The sequence below is a fragment of the Melospiza melodia genome, chromosome Z (assembly GCF_035770615.1).
Source record: "Melospiza melodia melodia isolate bMelMel2 chromosome Z, bMelMel2.pri, whole genome shotgun sequence".
Taxonomy (NCBI): Eukaryota; Metazoa; Chordata; class Aves; order Passeriformes; family Passerellidae; genus Melospiza; species Melospiza melodia.
Genome location: NC_086226.1, coordinates 61,112,115 through 61,130,669, shown reverse-complemented (window position 1 = coordinate 61,130,669; position 18,555 = coordinate 61,112,115). Strand labels below are relative to the sequence as shown.

Genomic DNA, 18,555 nt, shown 5'->3' with positions numbered 1-18,555 from the left:
ATGGGTGCTGTTGACTCCTCTCCATGCAGTGCCATTAACTGGCACCAGGTTAGCTGGGTCTAAAGTAACTACACTGCCAGTGCAGCCTTAGCCAACAAGCTTGCAGTTTCCTTTTTTTATTAACAGGTTTCATACAATCTTCTGCAACAGGATTCTCAGAAACATTTTTCTCAAGCTCCTGTCACCTAGTATAGTTCAGACACAACAGCTTCAGTTTATGGCTTTAATAATGTTCTTGTAAATGTCCATGTCTGACATTCACTGCACATCTCAATTCAAAACAATACAACAGGATCTACTCTCTTTGGAAGAGTTAATTTGTCAATGCAAGTGTAAAAATGCCAGATTTAAAGTAACACTGCATATGTTTTTTCAATTCCCCATTCAAAGAGATTTCAGTCTTGCTCTATCACATCCATACATATCTACCTAGAATCCAAGCTGGCATAATTCTGAACTTCTATCTTTAGAAGTATCTCTGCATGAAGGAAGTTCAGACCAAAAAACAGCATTAAAGCCCAGTTCTACAGAACCAGAATACAGCACATTATGCTGAGATGTGTTTACCAATCTCAACCTCTCAGCAAAGTCATATAGTAACAACTGTTCATAAAAAGTCCCATGGATAACAAGTATGATTCTCCAGGAAACAGATTTTAAAGTACAGCAGACCTTTGTACTTTGACCTCTATCAAGACAATTTTATTAGTTTAATCACATCCTTGGCTTCCAAATAATAAGGAAAGCAGGCTCTATTGAAAATGATGATTCCATATCTCGTTATATTGTAGTTACAGGACACTCTTTTCTGAATTATGCAAATATCATGTCACCTAACTAATTAAAGCTATACACCTAATTGCCCAATAAAAAACCTGGGACCAATGCTGCCATAAGAAGTCTTTTCCACTTCTGCCTACCTCTTGACTGTCAGCCTCCCAGTTTCAACTGAGGACAGAAAAAATAACACACCAATTGGATTCACAGAGAGACTTCGCCCACAGCCTCTAATAAGGGACCTAAAGTGCCCTTCCAATAATGTTTTGGAAATGTTTTTCCAGAAGATCTGCAGTTGCCTAAACAATTTCCGTTTACTTAAAAAAATAAACTCTAAGAACATTCATGTATATGCCTGTTTAGTAGCACAGAGATTTGAAGAAAAAAGTAATTAAGCAAATGTGGGAAAACTGCCATGTGTACCTGAATCTCCTATCCAATCAACAACTACAATCTTTGTGCAACCCAGGCACCCAGTATTGGCCACTTCTTCCACTTGCTCATTGTGACAGGCTGCATCTGACCCAGCAGAAATCACAGCAGTTCCCACACAGTCCCAGACTCCCCTTCCTGGAGGAATGCTTTGGACTGGGAGGCAGTAGCAGCCAGGAATGCCCTAGGGAGTTCTGCTGAGGGCTACTGCAAGGTAACTGCTACTGAATACACAAAGGTAAAGTAGCCTTCCTACCTACCTCTATAAATCAAGACCTCTCTACTGATACCACAGGGCAGCATTTTTGGCAGCACTTTTCCCCTGGCCTAAAGGAAAGGCAAGGACCTGAATGTCTCTGTGGAGCACACTATCAGAGAACCCAGGTGCATATTTATGTGCAGCAACAAGAATGCCACCCTGCCACAGTTAAGTGTTTGGAGGTGTTTCCAGGCATGAAGGCCACCTGGACATATGGTTTGCTAGTCTTCATTCTAGCCTAGCTGGTTTTTGCTAGGATTCTTCCCAAAGGAAGTCAGGGAGGAAACCAGTCTAATTAGGCAGGCATAGGCAGGTATAAGAACCAATCTGAATGTTTAGCTTGAGGGTGTGGGCTCAATTTTGTTAGGGACAAGACACTGAGGAGGGAGTTAGCCACCACCTTAATGTTACCTAGCAGATAATATAAGACATCCTGTTTCCCTGAGCACCCTGTAATCATACAGTAATACACAAGCCACCAGAAAGCCTCTCCAAAGGCTCTTCTTTAGCCCAAGCCCTCTACCATTCTTCCCCTGTTAAATAAAAAAAAAAGCACTAATAGCATTGACCAGAGGACAGGCTGCAAACTCCTTCAGTGTCAACATCTCTGTGTGGAGCAGAGTGCAACATCAGCAAAGAATGCCACCCAGCTGATGTTTGTCTCTTCTGCCACAAGCAATACTAATCCAGCAAACAACTGGGACAGGCAGGGCACATGTGGAATAATAGCCCAAGATCTGATGCAATGTCTTAGGCGATGTTTGTTTCCCTCTGCCTATTTCATTGCTCCATTTTCATTTAGTTGGGTTGGCTTCAAGAAAAATAGAAACATGCCCTTTGGGAGCACTGAAAACAAAAAGCAATGCAGTAAATACTAGCCAGGCTGGCTTATATCTGCAACTTTTAGCAGCAAACAAAGAAGATGGCTTTAATTATACCTGCTAATTTATTGCCCTGTGGCACTGCAGAACAAAGTATTTTAGAGTCATGTAGACAGAAGGAAGAAATAAGGGAAGTGTGCCTCAGAGTCAATAGCAAGCTGTATCTCCATCTTTCAAAACATAAGAGGCTTATTTCTTGCTAACAGTTATCCTGATAAAATGGCACTGAGGCCAGCTGCAAATTCAGTGCTTGCAACTGGTGATCCCAGCAGCCTTTTCATGCTCTTGAAAGTGCCGTCACCAAGGTCTTTGACTCTCTGTACTGATTTGCACTCTGCCTTATCATGAGTGTTAAAGACCTTGGTGACATTGCTGGACAGACATGTAACAAGTGGAACAGAGAGGGCAACTGGCATCTGCCTGCAAAATTGATTATGTTATGGTATGTGTGTGCCTGCACGTAGATTTCACTGCTGGGGTTTGCTGGAAGCAGCACACAACAGCAGTGGCCATAGAGCATGACAGCTGCATGTGCTGAACTCCCTCACACCACCACTTAGCACTTTATCCTGGCATCCTGGCCAAAAAACATGCTACATGAAGCCACACTGAACTGTTCCCTACTAATAACACCTTCCTCTCCAGAGAGATCTCTGTTGTCCCTCCTCCAACTCCTGCACAAACAGCCCTGTTATGAGGAATTATCTCCCACCTTATCAAGAAGTGCCTAAGATACAAAGCCTGTTGAAATGGGTGGATAGCATGTCCTGAACAAAACCTTCATGTCCTACCTTGTGTTTAACAAAGACACTGACATGCTCATACCTGTGCAAGCAACGTGAGCCATCTTAAATAGGTCTCTCATTCCCAAGGTTCAGCTCATGCCTAACTTCAGATCAGATGACTAAGAATCACACCTTGAACTTTAGTTTGTGAGGGTTGTTTTAAAGAAGGTTCCAGTGAAAGGACTCTGGCAAATGCCCTCTGAACAGATTCAGACATCAGAAACCAGATATAGACATGAATGCTCTGCATGACCAGCATTAGCTCCAATTTGCACAAGCTCCAACTCTAGCAATGAGAGAGAACTCCCAGAAGCCTGTTTCAAAATCATCTGGCAGTAGTGGGGAGAGTGTGTGAGGAGAGAAAGGAGCTGCAGAAACTCCAACAGAGTCCATGTCACGCCAAGGAGCACATCCCACTGGGGAAGTTGTAAAGTTCCACCTGTCTGCACCACCAATTCACATGGCTTCAGGTCCAGGCGAGAGTTTGTAACATATAGGATATTACATTTTCAATTATTAGCTTATCGATAACGAGCCCTCCTGCTGCTGGGGGAAACACATATATAGAGACAGTGCTTTCAGGCTGGGTGGTGCACTTATATCTGACACCCACTCCTACTGTCTCCTTAGGTTCCCAGAGTCACTGGAAGAAATGCTCCAGAGGGAAGAGGATTTGCATCTCTCACACCTCATCATCAACAGCAACTGAGAGTTGACCTCCCTTGAACAGGAATCTAAGCACTGCTAAGTATAAATAAATGAATGCTTTTAAGATTAGAGGATGCTGTATCATGCATGCTGTCAAAGAATAAATCACACAACCAATGAGTGGACAGCAGGATCCACCAAGCTGGATGGCTTTGTAAATTAGCATGAGAAAGACAAACAGGCTTTGTTCTCCAAAGGCCTTACCAACAATGGACATTCCGTCATTCTAATGACACAGAGGCTTGATTTTTTGATTACGCATTTGAAATATTTTATTATAGAAATATAGTCTGTGTGACTGGGTCTGAGGATTGTTTTTACAATCAGTCCACTAGTCTTTACAGTAGAGCGAAACATGAGCTTCTGACTTTCAAGCTGTAAAGTACTCCATAGGCAAAAAAAAACTCTTCTTGGAATCACTCCTCCCCCTAAGACCTTCCCAGCAGCAAGAGCTTCAGTTTATCGCTTTAATAATGTTCTTGTAAATGTCCATGTCTGACATTCACTGCATGTCTCAATTCAAAACACCACACCAGGATCTACTCTCTTTGGAAGAGTTAACTTGTCAATGCAAGTGTAAAAGAAATAACACTAAAGAGTAAAATACTACTACTAGAAGTGTAAAAACCAGTGACAATAATTATCTGTCATTTTGATGGGGAGAGCTTGTTCCCAGCAAACAAACCAAACAATTGAAGATATCCATGAAAACAACATCAAACTTCTCCTTGGGAAACAGTCATTTTAACTCCTTTTGACTGTGTTCATTATGTGTCCATTTCTGCACAAAGGATTCACTCTGTATCCTCTCCCTTCTGAAGCTGCTCCAGATTTAGGTAAAAGTGTGAGGATGTCACTCACCAGTTCTGTGAGTAAAAAGAGAGAAGGCCTGGTGGTATGGATACTGAGTTCCTTAGCAAGAAGGCATGTCCTTTATACACAACTATGAACTAATGGTCAGAGTCAGTAGACTACAGTATTATATGCAGCTGTGATCACATCAGAATTCTGCACAACTCTGAAGAGGAGAGAGAGGGGTTAAATACCCAACACAAATACCTTGCACAGTCCATGTCTGTACATACCTTCAGCACATACTGCCAACCTGCCTCTAATAGTACAGGTTATTCCAAGGTGACCTGCAATGTACTGAGCAAGACAAAAAAGAATGTAAAAACACCATCTCTGCTTTAGGTATGCTCAGTACACATCAGACTATGTGACACTATTCACATCATATCAGGTCAGATATTTTTCTCCCTGCAGCCTGCCTGAGCCTCAAATGATGAGAGCTAAGAAGAACTATTGCTGTGAAACCAAGAGCAATTTTCACAAAACACCAAAATACTACCTATGTCCAAAGAGCTCTACATGCTGCATAAAGGCTATGGGTGAAGACCCTCAATGGCTATGCTCCCTTTTCTATTTCCCTGCTATATGTCTTTCTAAACTGTTACTTTCCATCATTTCCACTAGGCACATGCCACACTAACACAGCAGCCAAGACAGACAATCTTTCAGGGAAGAATATGCCAAAAAACTTTTAGGCGCCACATCAGAGAGATCTGGCAATAGCAAGGATCTGCCACATTATTTCCTGAGACTGGACAGAGCTCTGCTGCAAGCTTCCCATGTGATCTCACACTAGTCAGTCATTCATCTGCACAGGGCAGGAAAGCACACCATCTCCTCACACAAGCTAAAAATGGGAGGATTCTAATTTTCATAAGAAATAGGGCAGTGAAACTAGACAGTTTTCTTTTGTACCCTGCCATTCAAAATCCTGCCAGACAATATCAGAGAGTATACAACAGCAAAGTCAAAACCAAAACAAAACGCAAGACAACAAATGCATATTTCATTGTCAGATAATAACCAGTTTTGAGTTTGTAAATTGGGAGGCCAATATCAGTATTTCTCCATCTGTGCTCTTCCAGCACACTTCCCTCTGGAGCTCAGAGGGTAGAACACTAAATTGCAGCTACATTGTGTTCACTGCTTCACAAAATATCAAAATAACTAGTACTTTTCCAAAAAGACACTACTTCAGCTCCTTTGAGAAAACAAGCACTTTAACTAACTTCAGTGTGCTCAAGATTATAGTTTCACATCCAAAACAGCTGCTGTTCTTGGCATTACACACCATGCCTTTCTTCTTCCACCAAATAAATTAAAGAGCACACAAAGCTCTGACACAGGAGAGGTTTAAGGTACTTCTGCAGGATTGGAAAAGGTTCCATAAGCTGCAAGTTATAATAGTGCACATTCACATTATGGTACATTCCTGAAATTTATCCACACACAGAATTAACCAGTCCAGAAATATCAGATATTGACTCTTTCTATCAGGCTATTACCTAAGCCAGAGGAATTTCCCAACTTGCGTAGTTTTCCCAGGACCTTCTGGACATCCTTTATACTTGTGTCCTGTTGGCTGTACAACAGTAACCTCCTGGCATCCGAGAACAGGCGGGAAATACTGTAGGAAAATAGAAAAACAACCAGCAGTCATCAGCTCCATGAGCCACCATCCACAGATACAGTTTTACATACCAATTCCAAACTTTAATCCCCTCTAATTATGTCATGCCAGCACAAAAACTTTCCTCAATGACTACCCAGTGACAATCCAAGGAGGTTAATAAAAGATGTCTGCTAATGCAAGATCAATCAATAAGTTACACTGAACAGCATGCATTTGAAAGCGGTTTTATGACAGAGGTGGAGAGGGGTTCCTGCTGCTTCTTAGAAGCACAATAATTTAACAATATCCTTGCTCCTTTCAAATGCTTCTCCAGATGCATTATGCTCTACATTAAGCCTATCTTTCCCGAGACCATGAATGTAGCAAGTAAGGCAAAGTATAAGAAAGCTGGCCATAAATTGTGCTTCCTGCATCATATCAGCCAGCAATAAGCAATAAACATCAGGGAGTATTCCCTAAACATGTTCAACTGCCTCACACTCTACATTGTTCAGAGGTTCATTAACCAGGAAAAAAGATGCTCTGAAAAAAAGGAGCATCTTAAAAGCCTTACTTTTTTGAGGTCAAATTCTGAGCCCAGGTAAGAGAATGGGCTCAGTCCTTATCCATGCAAAGCTTTTCATTCACCAAGAACTTCAGGTAATTGAACTTGGGAATTCTGCATGCCTACCAGCTGCCTGCTAGCCCCTGTGAAGTTGGTAACTGAAGAATCTGGTACTACAGAGGCAGTAGAAACTGCAAAACCCTCACACGGTGTAAGATTTCACAACTGATAGGTGACTTCCAAATACCCCTTTCCCCCATGTTTCCCTAAGAACAGAGATGAGGCAAAAGCAGACAGACTCACATGGAGGCATTGAAGTTTCCAACAATACCAGGGGATTCCCCAGGAGTTGGGTAGCGGAAACATGGGTTGTTGGCATTGCAGATGATCCCCTGTATCCATGGCAAGGTTCCTGCTGAAGGCATAGCTTTATTTGGAAAGTGACCTAGAATAGAAAGACACATGATACAGTCCTCTACTACACAGCATTGTATTTGAAGAGCAGTGCTAACCCTGCACTGACTATTGCCCCCAAGTGCCTACGAAAGAGCAGACCAGCCAACACTCAGTCCTACGAAGAATTGAGCCTGTATTAGACTCTCCACACTGCTCTTTCAAATCTTCTTGCTGAGGTCTAAACCTTTCCACTAAAGAACTAGTGAAGTCATAGACCAGAGTTTACATCCTGTATAAGAACAAAGCAGTAAAAAACTAGTCATGGCAGATCTCCACCAGTATGCCACTTGTATACTTGTGAATCCCATACCCCCACACAATGACTGGGGAAGGAAGGCCTCCCTTGTATAATCCTGGACTTTACATAAACTGTCAGGCTTCTTTTTGCAACAAGCTTGCTTCCTCACCTTCACACTAGGGACAGGATCTTGGAGGAAGATTATGTCCCTTTCTCAGGATCTCAAAGCTCAAGACTTTGAGGATCAGATGCCCACCCCCTCCCCTCTGGTGCCCACCTCATCCTCCCAGCATGCCTGCCATCACTCAGGGGGTTGGCTCCCTACCTCCAACTCCAACAGAAGTATCAAAGCCCCAGAAAGAAGTAGTATCAAATCTGTTAAATTACAGCAAGGCCCAATAATGTGGATGGCTGAAGGAAGATGGAAACCATATCAGCCCTCCCTGGAGAAAGGCAAGAACTCTGTGCAAGAGAAGGGTTAAGGAAACTAAGCTTAGTGTTTCCAGGGAACTCTTGCTCCTAGTTCTCTGTTTAAAATAGAAGAGCTATTTACCTGACCTGACTTTTGTTTCATTTTACCCTTTTGTTCTTGGCTGAGGGGCTTGCAGTGAAGGAGGGAGAAAGAGGAAAAATGCTAAGACTTTCAGATTCATCTTGTAAAACTTCCCAGAAAATCATCTTCTCTGTCCTCCATGCCTTTCATTTTACACTGTTAGTAACTCCAAGAAAATGTTTAGAGCAATGTCAAAAGAGGAATGACACACAAGAGTTTATAGTAACCATTTAGACACAGTGATGCGTGTAACACCAGTTTCTCCAAGAGTATAGCAGGAATCTGTTGGTTTTAAATCAGATAAGATACACAGAAAACAGTGCAACATAATTTTCAATTACAGTGCTGCACATAATTTTCAATTACAGTGCTGCAAACATCTAGCTTTTCAGAAGAGATTAGTCACGTCTTGTCAGCTTCTCTCCCTCCCACTGCCAAAAAAGTGCATTTTGAATACTTTGAAGGGTCGCAGGAACAGAAAAGAAGGTTCTACACGACACAAGACAGCACTAGCACTCTGGCCCAATAGCAATCTGTCTTCTCTCACTGGTCTGGTAAAAGCCACATAGCTATCACTTCAAAGTTAATTGTTACTTCCCATTTTAAGAGAAAACTTCCTCACACCAAGCCAGGCTGCTAGAAACAAGAAATCCTGACAACAGTCCAACCCTTGGTTCTTCTCATTCAGGGAAAAAAAACTGAAAATTTTACTGGTTTGTTGAAAAAGACTACCATTAAAATGCTGGTGTTATGTAGAGGCTACAAAGCACTTGCACACGGCTCTGTTACTGCTATCACCAGGCATTACTGCTATCACCTACAAGTGATTTCATAACAGCATACAACACTGCCACTACAGATAACAATCCTACTTCCCTTAAGGCATCCACAGGGTTGCCAAAGAGTTCACCATCAACCCAAAAACCTACTTTCTATGTCTGCTCACAGTCCAGCAAAAGCTGCTTCACTTCACAACACATCCACATTTGTCAGCATAAGCGAACGTTCAGTGAAACCAATCCAGAAAACACAATTTAGAAACCTACTGAAAGAACGTCTTCAAAAAATGAAGAAAAATAAGCCATAGAAGTGAATTAAAAGTTATCAGATGCCCTTTACTCTGTAACTGCTCAGAACAATGCAAGAAGGCAGACAAAGCAATAATAGTTATGTAATTGGGAAGGGAAAAGGATTGGAGGTAAAAGACTCAAAACTATGCTCAGGACACCATGGTGCCAGAGCAAATGTTTTACATGAAGGCTACTGACTAGCAAGACCAAGCCAAGTAGTTCTACAAAATCACAGCTCTAGCTAGGTTTCAGTTTATATACAGCCCTGCCACAGCTGAAATTAATTACCACTAAGGTTGCTAGTTATTTTTAAAAGCTGAGTAGAGTGCTAATTACTTCTCTTCAGCTTCAGGTCTATAACTCTCCTAATGTCACTGTAACATTCAGTCAGAAGAGGCAGTTCAAATTCCATGTAAAATATGAGATTTAACTTAGGGAAGTTTTAACTATGCTGTTGAGTGCTGAAAAAAGCGAGTTAGGCAGTACATAGGATCAGCAGAGTCAAAGTGTAATGGGAAACTGCAAACACTAACACCTCAGATTTAAAAAGATACCAGCTTGAACACACAAACAGCACAAAATGCCCCAGACACTGCAAAGACAAGATAAGTGCTGTAAAAGGGAGTTCTTTCCTTATTTCAAGAAAGAAACACTTCAGAGGGCCCTTGAGAAACATATTTTCCTGACCCTTAAACCTTACCTTGAAGTAATCAGGCTAAGGAAAGATAAACAAAGAGCTATTCCACAATCACTTAATTGCAGTATGAAGCTGTCACCAAACACAGTAAAACAACACCATGTTCCTAATAAACAAGTCATGCTTCCTAAATCAAATGGCAACCAAAGAGGCCTATAGATAGTCATTTATAAAAAACAAGCTTCCTTTGAAAGAAAAGCAGTAATCTGCCCATTTAGGGCGCAAAAAGAAAAGTAGAAGTGTTTTTTTTGTCAGCAACGTATGACTGCTGAATCTATTAAATGCAGAGCTGACACTGTAATAGTTCGAAGGAATGGAATCACTCTTGTGCCCTTTAATGTGATACATTAATGCACTTTACTACCTGGAAACAAGATTGCCTTCTTAGAGATCAGAACACTGCATTCTTTTACGCTAAGTCAAACACAGATCAAAAAAGAGAAATAAGACTGGGGTTGTGTGCAGGTTTTACAGATATTGCAGAGCTGTACAGCAAATTCTCGGGTAATATAAATACAAAATGAGAAACAGCAAGAAAGAGCAGCAACCTACAGTCCTTGGAGTAACATCATCAGTTAACTGCAGTTTCCAAGGTGGAAGCAAAGGAGTTATCAAGCCCTCTTGCATATTTCTGACTGAAGTGGGGAACCACTGCTCTTTCCATCTTGCCAGCTGCATTATCGCATTCTAACCATGAAACAAAAGCATTCTGGGTGCAGCTGCTGTGTTTGCTACTTACATTCATGCTGCTCATACGGCGGATATGAAAGTCTTACAGAGATCAGGATGAAGAAGATAAACAGAGGCCAGGCAACTTCGATCAGCAGCTGGAACTGGAAACAATAAAGGCAAAGTATTAAGACATCATACTCAAAATAAAGGTCAGAACAGAAGTTCTAGGACAATCCACTTGTAAGCCAAAACAGTTTTGTAAGCACTGTCTTACTCTGCTCTGCCTACATATACCAGGATCGAGAAGTTTGTTCCTCCAGCTTCAGAGGATAATGTGCAAAGAATTAAAAGGTTTTTTTCATTGACATGTGCCAGTTATTCAACTGAAATGGATGTACTTAAGGGCTATTTTTGGCTTATTTTTATGTTTTTCTGTCCCCTAACTGAAAAAACCTCCCAATTAATCTTTCTAGAAATGAGCTGAATTTTTTTATCCCATATTTTGAGGCAGTGGGGTACTTATATCCCATTCTCACAGCAGACCATTAAGCTTCTACCCTAACACATGAGGCATGGAAATTGTGCTGATGCATGCTACACCAACTCTTTCAGTACTGCAGACATGTATTGCTATCTAGAAAGCAGAGCTACTAAGATTAGGGTATCTAGTCTGTTTTGTTCTAATTTATGTTTTTTTCATGAAGGTAGGCAGCACCCACTGGTGCAGGTAATCTACAGAAAGGCAGTGAATATCTGGTAAAGAAATAAAGAACTCAGTTATTTAGAGGGACAAGACAAGAAGAAGAAAAAGCCTGCTGGATATTAAATATACAACATTTCTTAAAGTATTGAAGTGCAGAAAAATTCACTGAGATTTGTCACATCCCACAGAAGCATGTGGACAAAAGCAAGCCTCCAGCCTAGAGCTTCTGAGACAGAAGCTGAAGTTTCCCAGACCTGAGCTTCAGAAGCCACATCCCTACTTTTCCACTCCAGAAAGACTGCATAAACATGTATTTTCAGTAAGCTACGAGACAAAATCTGAAAGCTTTTTATGCTGATATTCTGTACTCTTCTCATCTATGACTAGCAGCAGAACAGAGTGTTTTCTTGGTCAAATGAAGAAAAATCTTTTCCACTTTTTTCCTGAAAAACTCAGTCTTTTCTAATAAGAGGTCTACATCAACCTACTTAAAAGCCAGAGTGTAAGACCTGCAACCTAGTGGGAGACAGTATCCCCACCTACAAACATGTTTTTCCATGTTCCATCATTAACAGCTAAAACTGGACTCTTAACACTCAGCACAAGACACTCCATGCAAACTTTGAGGTGACAAACTTCTAGGTAACTACTGTACCTCAAAATAAGCGCATTTGTAAAAACAGGGCATTAAAACAAAGGTCACTTGATCCAGCAGACAAAATTATGTAGGATGGCCTTTCACAGATACTCTTCAGAGCTGATATCAAACAGCAAATAGCACCCCTACCTAAAAGGTATAAAAATTGAGCATCAGTCTTCCAGGCCTTCCTGGTAACAGTGCCAGTCTCTGCAAGATAATTCTGGGATACTGTTACCATTGGATCCCGATATTAGCTCAGCTGGTTAGAGCGTAGTGCTTATAAGGTCAAGGCTGCCCACATAATCCCCACACGGCCCATTCACTTAGGAGCTGGCCTTGATGATGCTTGTGGGTGCCTTCCAACTCAGAATATTCTGTCATCTGTTATCGTCATGCACACACTGTATGACTACTGGGTAAGAAATCCCACTGAGATCACACTAACAGAGGTACCAGGAAGATGCCTCAGTATCTGTAGTCTCTTATTACAATAAATGATGCAGTGGCAGCACACAACTCAGCCATTAACATTGACAGCCTGCTTCCATCTGCGTTAAACAGTGCTCTGGCTTCCAGAGATCAATGTTTTGACCTAGGACACTGACAACTTGTCTACTCCTGTTTTCATGATACTCTTATAGCAGCTGCCAGGATGGCATAGCAGGACTTTTCCTCCACTTGACAGTGAAGTGGCTATGAAACCAGGACAACTCCATTCTGTCTTCTAGCATCAATGGTCATGCTTTTGCACATGTCACAGCCCTCAGCCACCCTGGCTGTAGGCAAGCAGATGCACCCCAAGCAGCTACTGCTACACTGTTTGGGGAAGAACAGCGTCAGCTGGGCTTGTGGAAGCCTCCTGCAGTGACCAGTGTGGACAGGTAGCCTCTCACAGCCCTGCAACTGCTACAGAACCAATGAGAAATGCTGCCCTTGAGCACAAGCCCTGGCTTGCTCAGAGAATATCAGCCCCAGTCACACCACACTGGGATGGAGAGCAGTGCCCAAGAAAAAGCCCTGTTGCTGCAGGGGAAACAGGCCACTCGCACACATAGCTCCTCTCCTGCACTCCTGGTTACACAGTCACAAAGGTAACCATGTGTGGGTTGCATGCACAACACACCTCACTCGGCACATCAACAGGCCCAGAGAGGATAGAGAAAGGAGCAGCTCGAACCAAGTTGCACCTTTACAGCTGAAGGAAGGCATCATAACAGCTACCAAAATGCTACATTGTGAGAAACAGCTGGCAACTGCTGCACCAGAGGTTTGCACAGGGACAAGATCAGAGTGTCAGGAGCACATCAGTAGGGACTCCTCAGCAAGTCTCTTGGGCTGCTCAACAAAAAACTGAGTTATCTTTCTTTGCTCTTAAAGGTCAGTAGGTTCCCTCCCCTACTGCTTCCCGACCCTGCTGTGACAGCACTTTTCATCCACTCTGGCATGTCCAGACAAGGACACAAAGATACCAAAAGGGAACATGTCTTACTGAGATTCATTCTAAGTAGATACTGAAAAATCAAGTCTCCTCTGCCACTCTTGTGCTGCAACGACCAGCCATGTAAATAATGAAATGAATCTTCAAGAACCCAACACCTCACCTATCCCAGCTCCATCAGGAGTTGAAGAAGGAACATCCCATTTGCACACAGCAGGTGAATTCAGCTAGGAACAAATTTGTCCTAATTTTACCAAGGTTAATCCCTAAGCATGTTAAATTTATACCAGTTGCCTGATTCAGGATGCCATTAAACACTGAGCTCTACATTGTGTCAACAGGAAATCTGTTGAGCAAGAACTAAATACACTATCACCCCATCCCACTGTCAACTCCCCTTCCCACCTTTATGGTTCAGTTTCAATGCAGGGAGCTACCAGAAGCTGACCAGTCTCTCCATGCAAGTTTGAGGTGTCTCCTCATTTGCAAGAAAGCAGGGAGGAAAAGGTTTTTACCCAGTGACCCCTGAACATGATTTTTTTTCTTCTCTATGTGAACTCATTCCCCTCACTTCAGTGCTGTTGGAAGCCATCCAGTACAAAGTAACACTTCAACTGCACACATTAGGGTGAGCTTTGAACCCAGGTTTCGCAATGCAGCCCAAAATCACAGCAGCCAAAGGGGGAGGTTCAGTGGGAAGCCAAGGCTAGCCCACATTTTTCATGAGAAGGGTAAGGATCAAACTACTTCTAAGCTACACCTTCAGTAAGTACAAATGGGAGAGAGTCTTCATCAACACAACTCAAGGACAACGGTCTCCTAACAGGAAAGCAAAGAGAAAGAACTGTGCAGCTGTGATAACAGCATGGTAAGAAGAGATGTTCTGCCCCTTCTCTGCCATTTCCTGTTAAGCGGGCTTTTCCTCAGACAAAGGCTGGATTTTATGATCTTGGAGGTCTTTTCCAAACTTAATGTCCCTATGATTCTATTATTTTCAGAAGATTCTGGTAAAAATATACCAAGCCTTTATTCCCACTGTAAAATTCAGGTCCTCTGAAATAGCCTCCTAGTTTACCTAGCAATTGCTGAGAAGATCCAACCTTAAGGAGCCACAGCCAGTTTTGAGAGTACTCCCCCAGCTTCATTTGCAACATTTTTCTAAACTATGAGACTGCTCACAAGACCAGGATGTGACCCGCATTCAGAGAGCTGACAGGCTCACTCCTTGCAGTTGACACAGCCCATGACCTCTCTGGTGGGTAGTCCTATCCTGGGAGATCAAGCTCCATTAAAGGCAAAAACACGCAAAACAAAAACTTGATCATCACTGGCAGCTCTGTTTATATACAAGAAAAGATATAGAGGCAGTGAGGCCCTTTTGTTGATTTTATTTAACAATGGACTAATTCCAGCTCTGAATTCACTGAACTCAAGTCCTGTAAAAACAAGCCTCAGACACCTGAGTGAAGACTTCAGGGACTGTGACCATTGCCAGTGGTAAATATGATAGCCTTTCCTCCCTTGTGACACTGAGTTTCTAAAACAACCCAACTCAACCAGCTGGCAAGCATCCTGACATTTGAAGGGTTCAGAAAGCTTATCAGAGACCACTTTCCACTCAACACTTCAGTAACTTATGTTCCTTTCACATTCCCTACTGACACCTCCTCAAGGTCAGATCTAACAGGCCAGATCCTCTGAACAAACCTGTTGGCACAAATCATTTCCTTGTCCAACACAGGTATTTCCTAAACCCCCATGCTCTCTCAGACTTTTAACTGCTTGCAAGAGGTATAGCATCCTATGTGGTCTCAACCTTAAGGCAAAAGAATTTTAAGAACACCATACTGGATCCACACTCCTGTGCCCTTTTTATCACAAGGAGAAATTCTTCTTATATATTGTCTATTCTTAACAGGTAAATTTCTACATTGTTAACAGATGGTGAGGACAGCATTTCAGCCATTCAGAACACACCTTGGCAGAAGAATATCCGTTACCTGGGTTTATCCTCGTGCCACTACAAGAACATGCTTCATGCCATCCACCTAATCTATATCTTCTGTTGTAAAGTTACATAGCAGGTTTGGGATACTCTCAATGATTAAAGTGACTGGAGATATCTGCTATTGCCTCTGCCACTTCTGCCATTAGGAAGTGGCAGGATTTTGTTGCCATTGTTGCAGCTTACAGCATTCAAAAGGTTTTAGACTCGCAGGCACATCACTGCAGCCTGGCAATGTCTCACCCACAGAGCGGAGCAGGTCTCAGCACAGGTTTTCATTTCACATCTATTTTGCTGCACACAGCAGTCATGCACCCTCTTTGCCTGATCTGACACCAGTGTTTCAGTACTCCAACACTCTCTCACACTGGAATTCAGGACAGAAGTCTTAAGCACCTTCAAGCCCTCTGGTGTCTGTCCACCCACCACACTCTCCAGTTTGAACAGGGTCTTTCCAAAGCCAGACCTGTTGTTCAGCCAGGGATCACTAAAGGATGAACTTCAAGTAAGACACAGAATGTTTCCCTGTTTGTCTTGAAAAGCTGTATAGTCATGCAAGCTGCAAGACTGTAACTTAAGATCTCAAAACACCCTTGGGCTAGTACTTACAGTCTGTCTTCTTCTGTAGGTAAAGTTCTTCCATAGCAGCAATCCCAGCTGCGTCCAGAAAGCCATCTTCCTTCAGCAAAGCCTAGAAGCTCCCTTTAGGTAGCAGCAGCCGTACACAGTACAGATGTTGTGGCCAGGCATTAACTAGTGAAAGAAAAGAAAAACAGGAAAAAAGTTGGAAGGCGAAAGTTTTGTCATTCAAAACAGAAAAGGCAACAAGATCGGGAAAGACAAGAGGCTGCACTCTGTGACCTTGCAACCTCTTCAGGGAACACCCCACACACCCCATGCTCTCCAGCCAAGTCTCATGGGTCTCAGTAAGCTCAGACTTAGACTCACCGCTTCTTATCTCAGAGCTCCAAAGCACAAAAAGAGGTTTGCAATACAATTCTCTTATTTTCTGCCCCAGAAATTGCAAGAGCAAGGACAGCCCAGAATGAGAATAAGTAAGAGGCTTTGAAAAATGATTCAAAGATTCCTCCAAATAACACTGAACCATACAGTTCAATACTTTTCCTTAAAGCATCTTTCCATGTACACTTTTATTATGGTGAAAAGCTGTCTGCCAAATTAGGAAAATCCTCATTTTGAAGTCCAGTCAACACTGCTTGTAGGCAAAACTGTTGTGCATTTAACAGGCAAGGGAGAAATGCCTGTTCCCTTGAAGGTAAGTGATTAAGAATGATGCTGGGGTTGTTAAAATTTAGATGAAGTAAATGGAAAATTGTTGTGCATTAAGTGTCTGTCTTGCTACAGTACAAGAGCACATGGGATTAAAAAAATTATTTTTAAAAATTATTCTCTTTCGTGGCAATTAATAAAAGCATAATATAGAGCTTGGTACACATACCTTTCCAGCAAGGCTCAATCTTAAAGCGCTAAGGTGAGCTTTCACTATATTAGTTAGTCATTACACCTTTTTTCCAGAATTAATTCAGCATATCTTAATTTACTTCCGAATTTTAAGGCCACTTCAAATTAAGAGCAGTTGAATCCTGAGCAAGTGTCTGCACAGGAACTTAGTTAATCCACATTAAATTAATTCTGATTTATGTACCTGAATACACTCAGTTGATAGAATCAGCATTTAGAGGACAACTAGCAATTGATTCAAACACACACCAAGAGAACAACTCTTTCCAACACCTGTTAAATTGGGAACATACATACTTTTGATTCTAGTGTCCCATGTAACAGTATCCTAGCCCTAAGATTCAAAGTTGCATGTCTGACTGCAAACAGCATTGAAAAGGTTACCAAAAATATGTAAATGTGTTAGGAACATAAGACCACCTCAGGAAATTCTCTGGCCAGACCTACACTGGAGTAAGATTAGACAAAAAATTAAAGATGTGAGCTTTGAGATGATGAACAATTGTCATCTTTAAGTCTTATCCAAAAGTAAATTCCATTGCTACAATGACTTGCAGATTAAAAACCTGTCTCTTAATAATGTAGATCTGTGTTACAAAAAAAATTCCCTAACATGACTAACAAAAATAAGCCTGTTACACTGAGTTTCGTAGATGATTACACTGTAGAATCACAACAGGTCAACAGTATTTTTTCACACCAGTACAGAGAACCACAGAGTAATAACAGATGCCTACAAAACCTTACAAACTGAACCTCATGCCAGCACGTCAGCAGTGGAGCATACAGTCAGCATGGGCCCCTTAACCTCTGCCAGGTGCTGCTCTAACTCACGGATAGGACCTCCACAGACACACTTTCGCAGAGGGATGCCCAACTCATCAGGCAGGACAGCCATCCTTCCGTACCCAGTGCATCCTGCCGGCTGGATCACCCTGACACTAACACATTGCAGATGCATGCACATCTGGCTGGTAGACCATGAATTCCGAGGCATACTTCGGGAAAGGCACTTGTCAGGCTACTGGCATATCCACAGCAGGGAAAAAGCCTGCCCTTTGAGGAGAATCTCAGAGGACAAATCCTGGCTGATGACTGCACCCATACTCATGGACCTAAAGCACTCCTCTGCTCGCAGCCTTGGATATGGGGGGGAGGTCTTTATTACATATCTAATATTACATATCTAAAGCTGCAATCAACCTTGCAACACAGCTAAGCAGGGAATATTGTTACCTCTCCTTTGTACTACCTCCACCCCTTAAGTTTCTGAATAGTATTTGCGGGATTTGGCAACACTTTACTCACTCTAAAGAGAAACCTAGATTACTTCTTCTCACATAGTACACAGGCACTTCCTGACCAATAATGTGGTACCAACATATTTCTAAGAACACTAAGATAATTGCTCTTTTCATGCGTTTTTCCACAAGGATACCAGGGCTGGTCTGTGGGTCAAAGACCTCCATTTGATTTTTTTGTGCTCTCCACCAAGCCACTAAACAATCTTTGCTGCCTGAGCCTAATCCTGCAGCCACTGCACAAGTTTGGCATACAGAAGTATGGAAAGGACTGCACAGCCTTCTAACAGTTACAGGTAGTTGTGCAACAGGTTTTATTTATCTTCAGAAGGGTGTTCAGAGATCTCCATACTTCATTCTCAGGCCCCCAATACTATTAAATCTCCGAAAAAAAACCCTAATTTCCAATGTTTTCCAGAAATAAAAGCT

At 42.1% G+C, this 18,555-nt stretch overlaps 1 protein-coding gene across 3 annotated transcripts in view; it reads right to left on the bottom strand.

Moving 5' to 3' along the window:
- The window catches only part of ABCA1 (ATP binding cassette subfamily A member 1), a 91,931-nt gene that overhangs the window by 59,680 nt on the left and 13,696 nt on the right, over positions 1 to 18,555 (bottom strand). For all 3 annotated transcript variants that reach the window (XM_063180747.1, XM_063180748.1, XM_063180750.1), the window contains 4 exons: positions 15,953 to 16,096; positions 10,625 to 10,718; positions 7,175 to 7,316; positions 6,200 to 6,321 (listed from right to left, as the gene is read on the bottom strand). In XM_063180747.1, coding sequence (XP_063036817.1) covers positions 6,200 to 6,321; positions 7,175 to 7,316; positions 10,625 to 10,718; positions 15,953 to 16,018 — 424 coding nt within the window. In that variant the 5' untranslated portion in view covers positions 16,019 to 16,096. Of the gene's footprint in view, positions 1 to 6,199; positions 6,322 to 7,174; positions 7,317 to 10,624; positions 10,719 to 15,952; positions 16,097 to 18,555 lie in introns of those variants that run through there.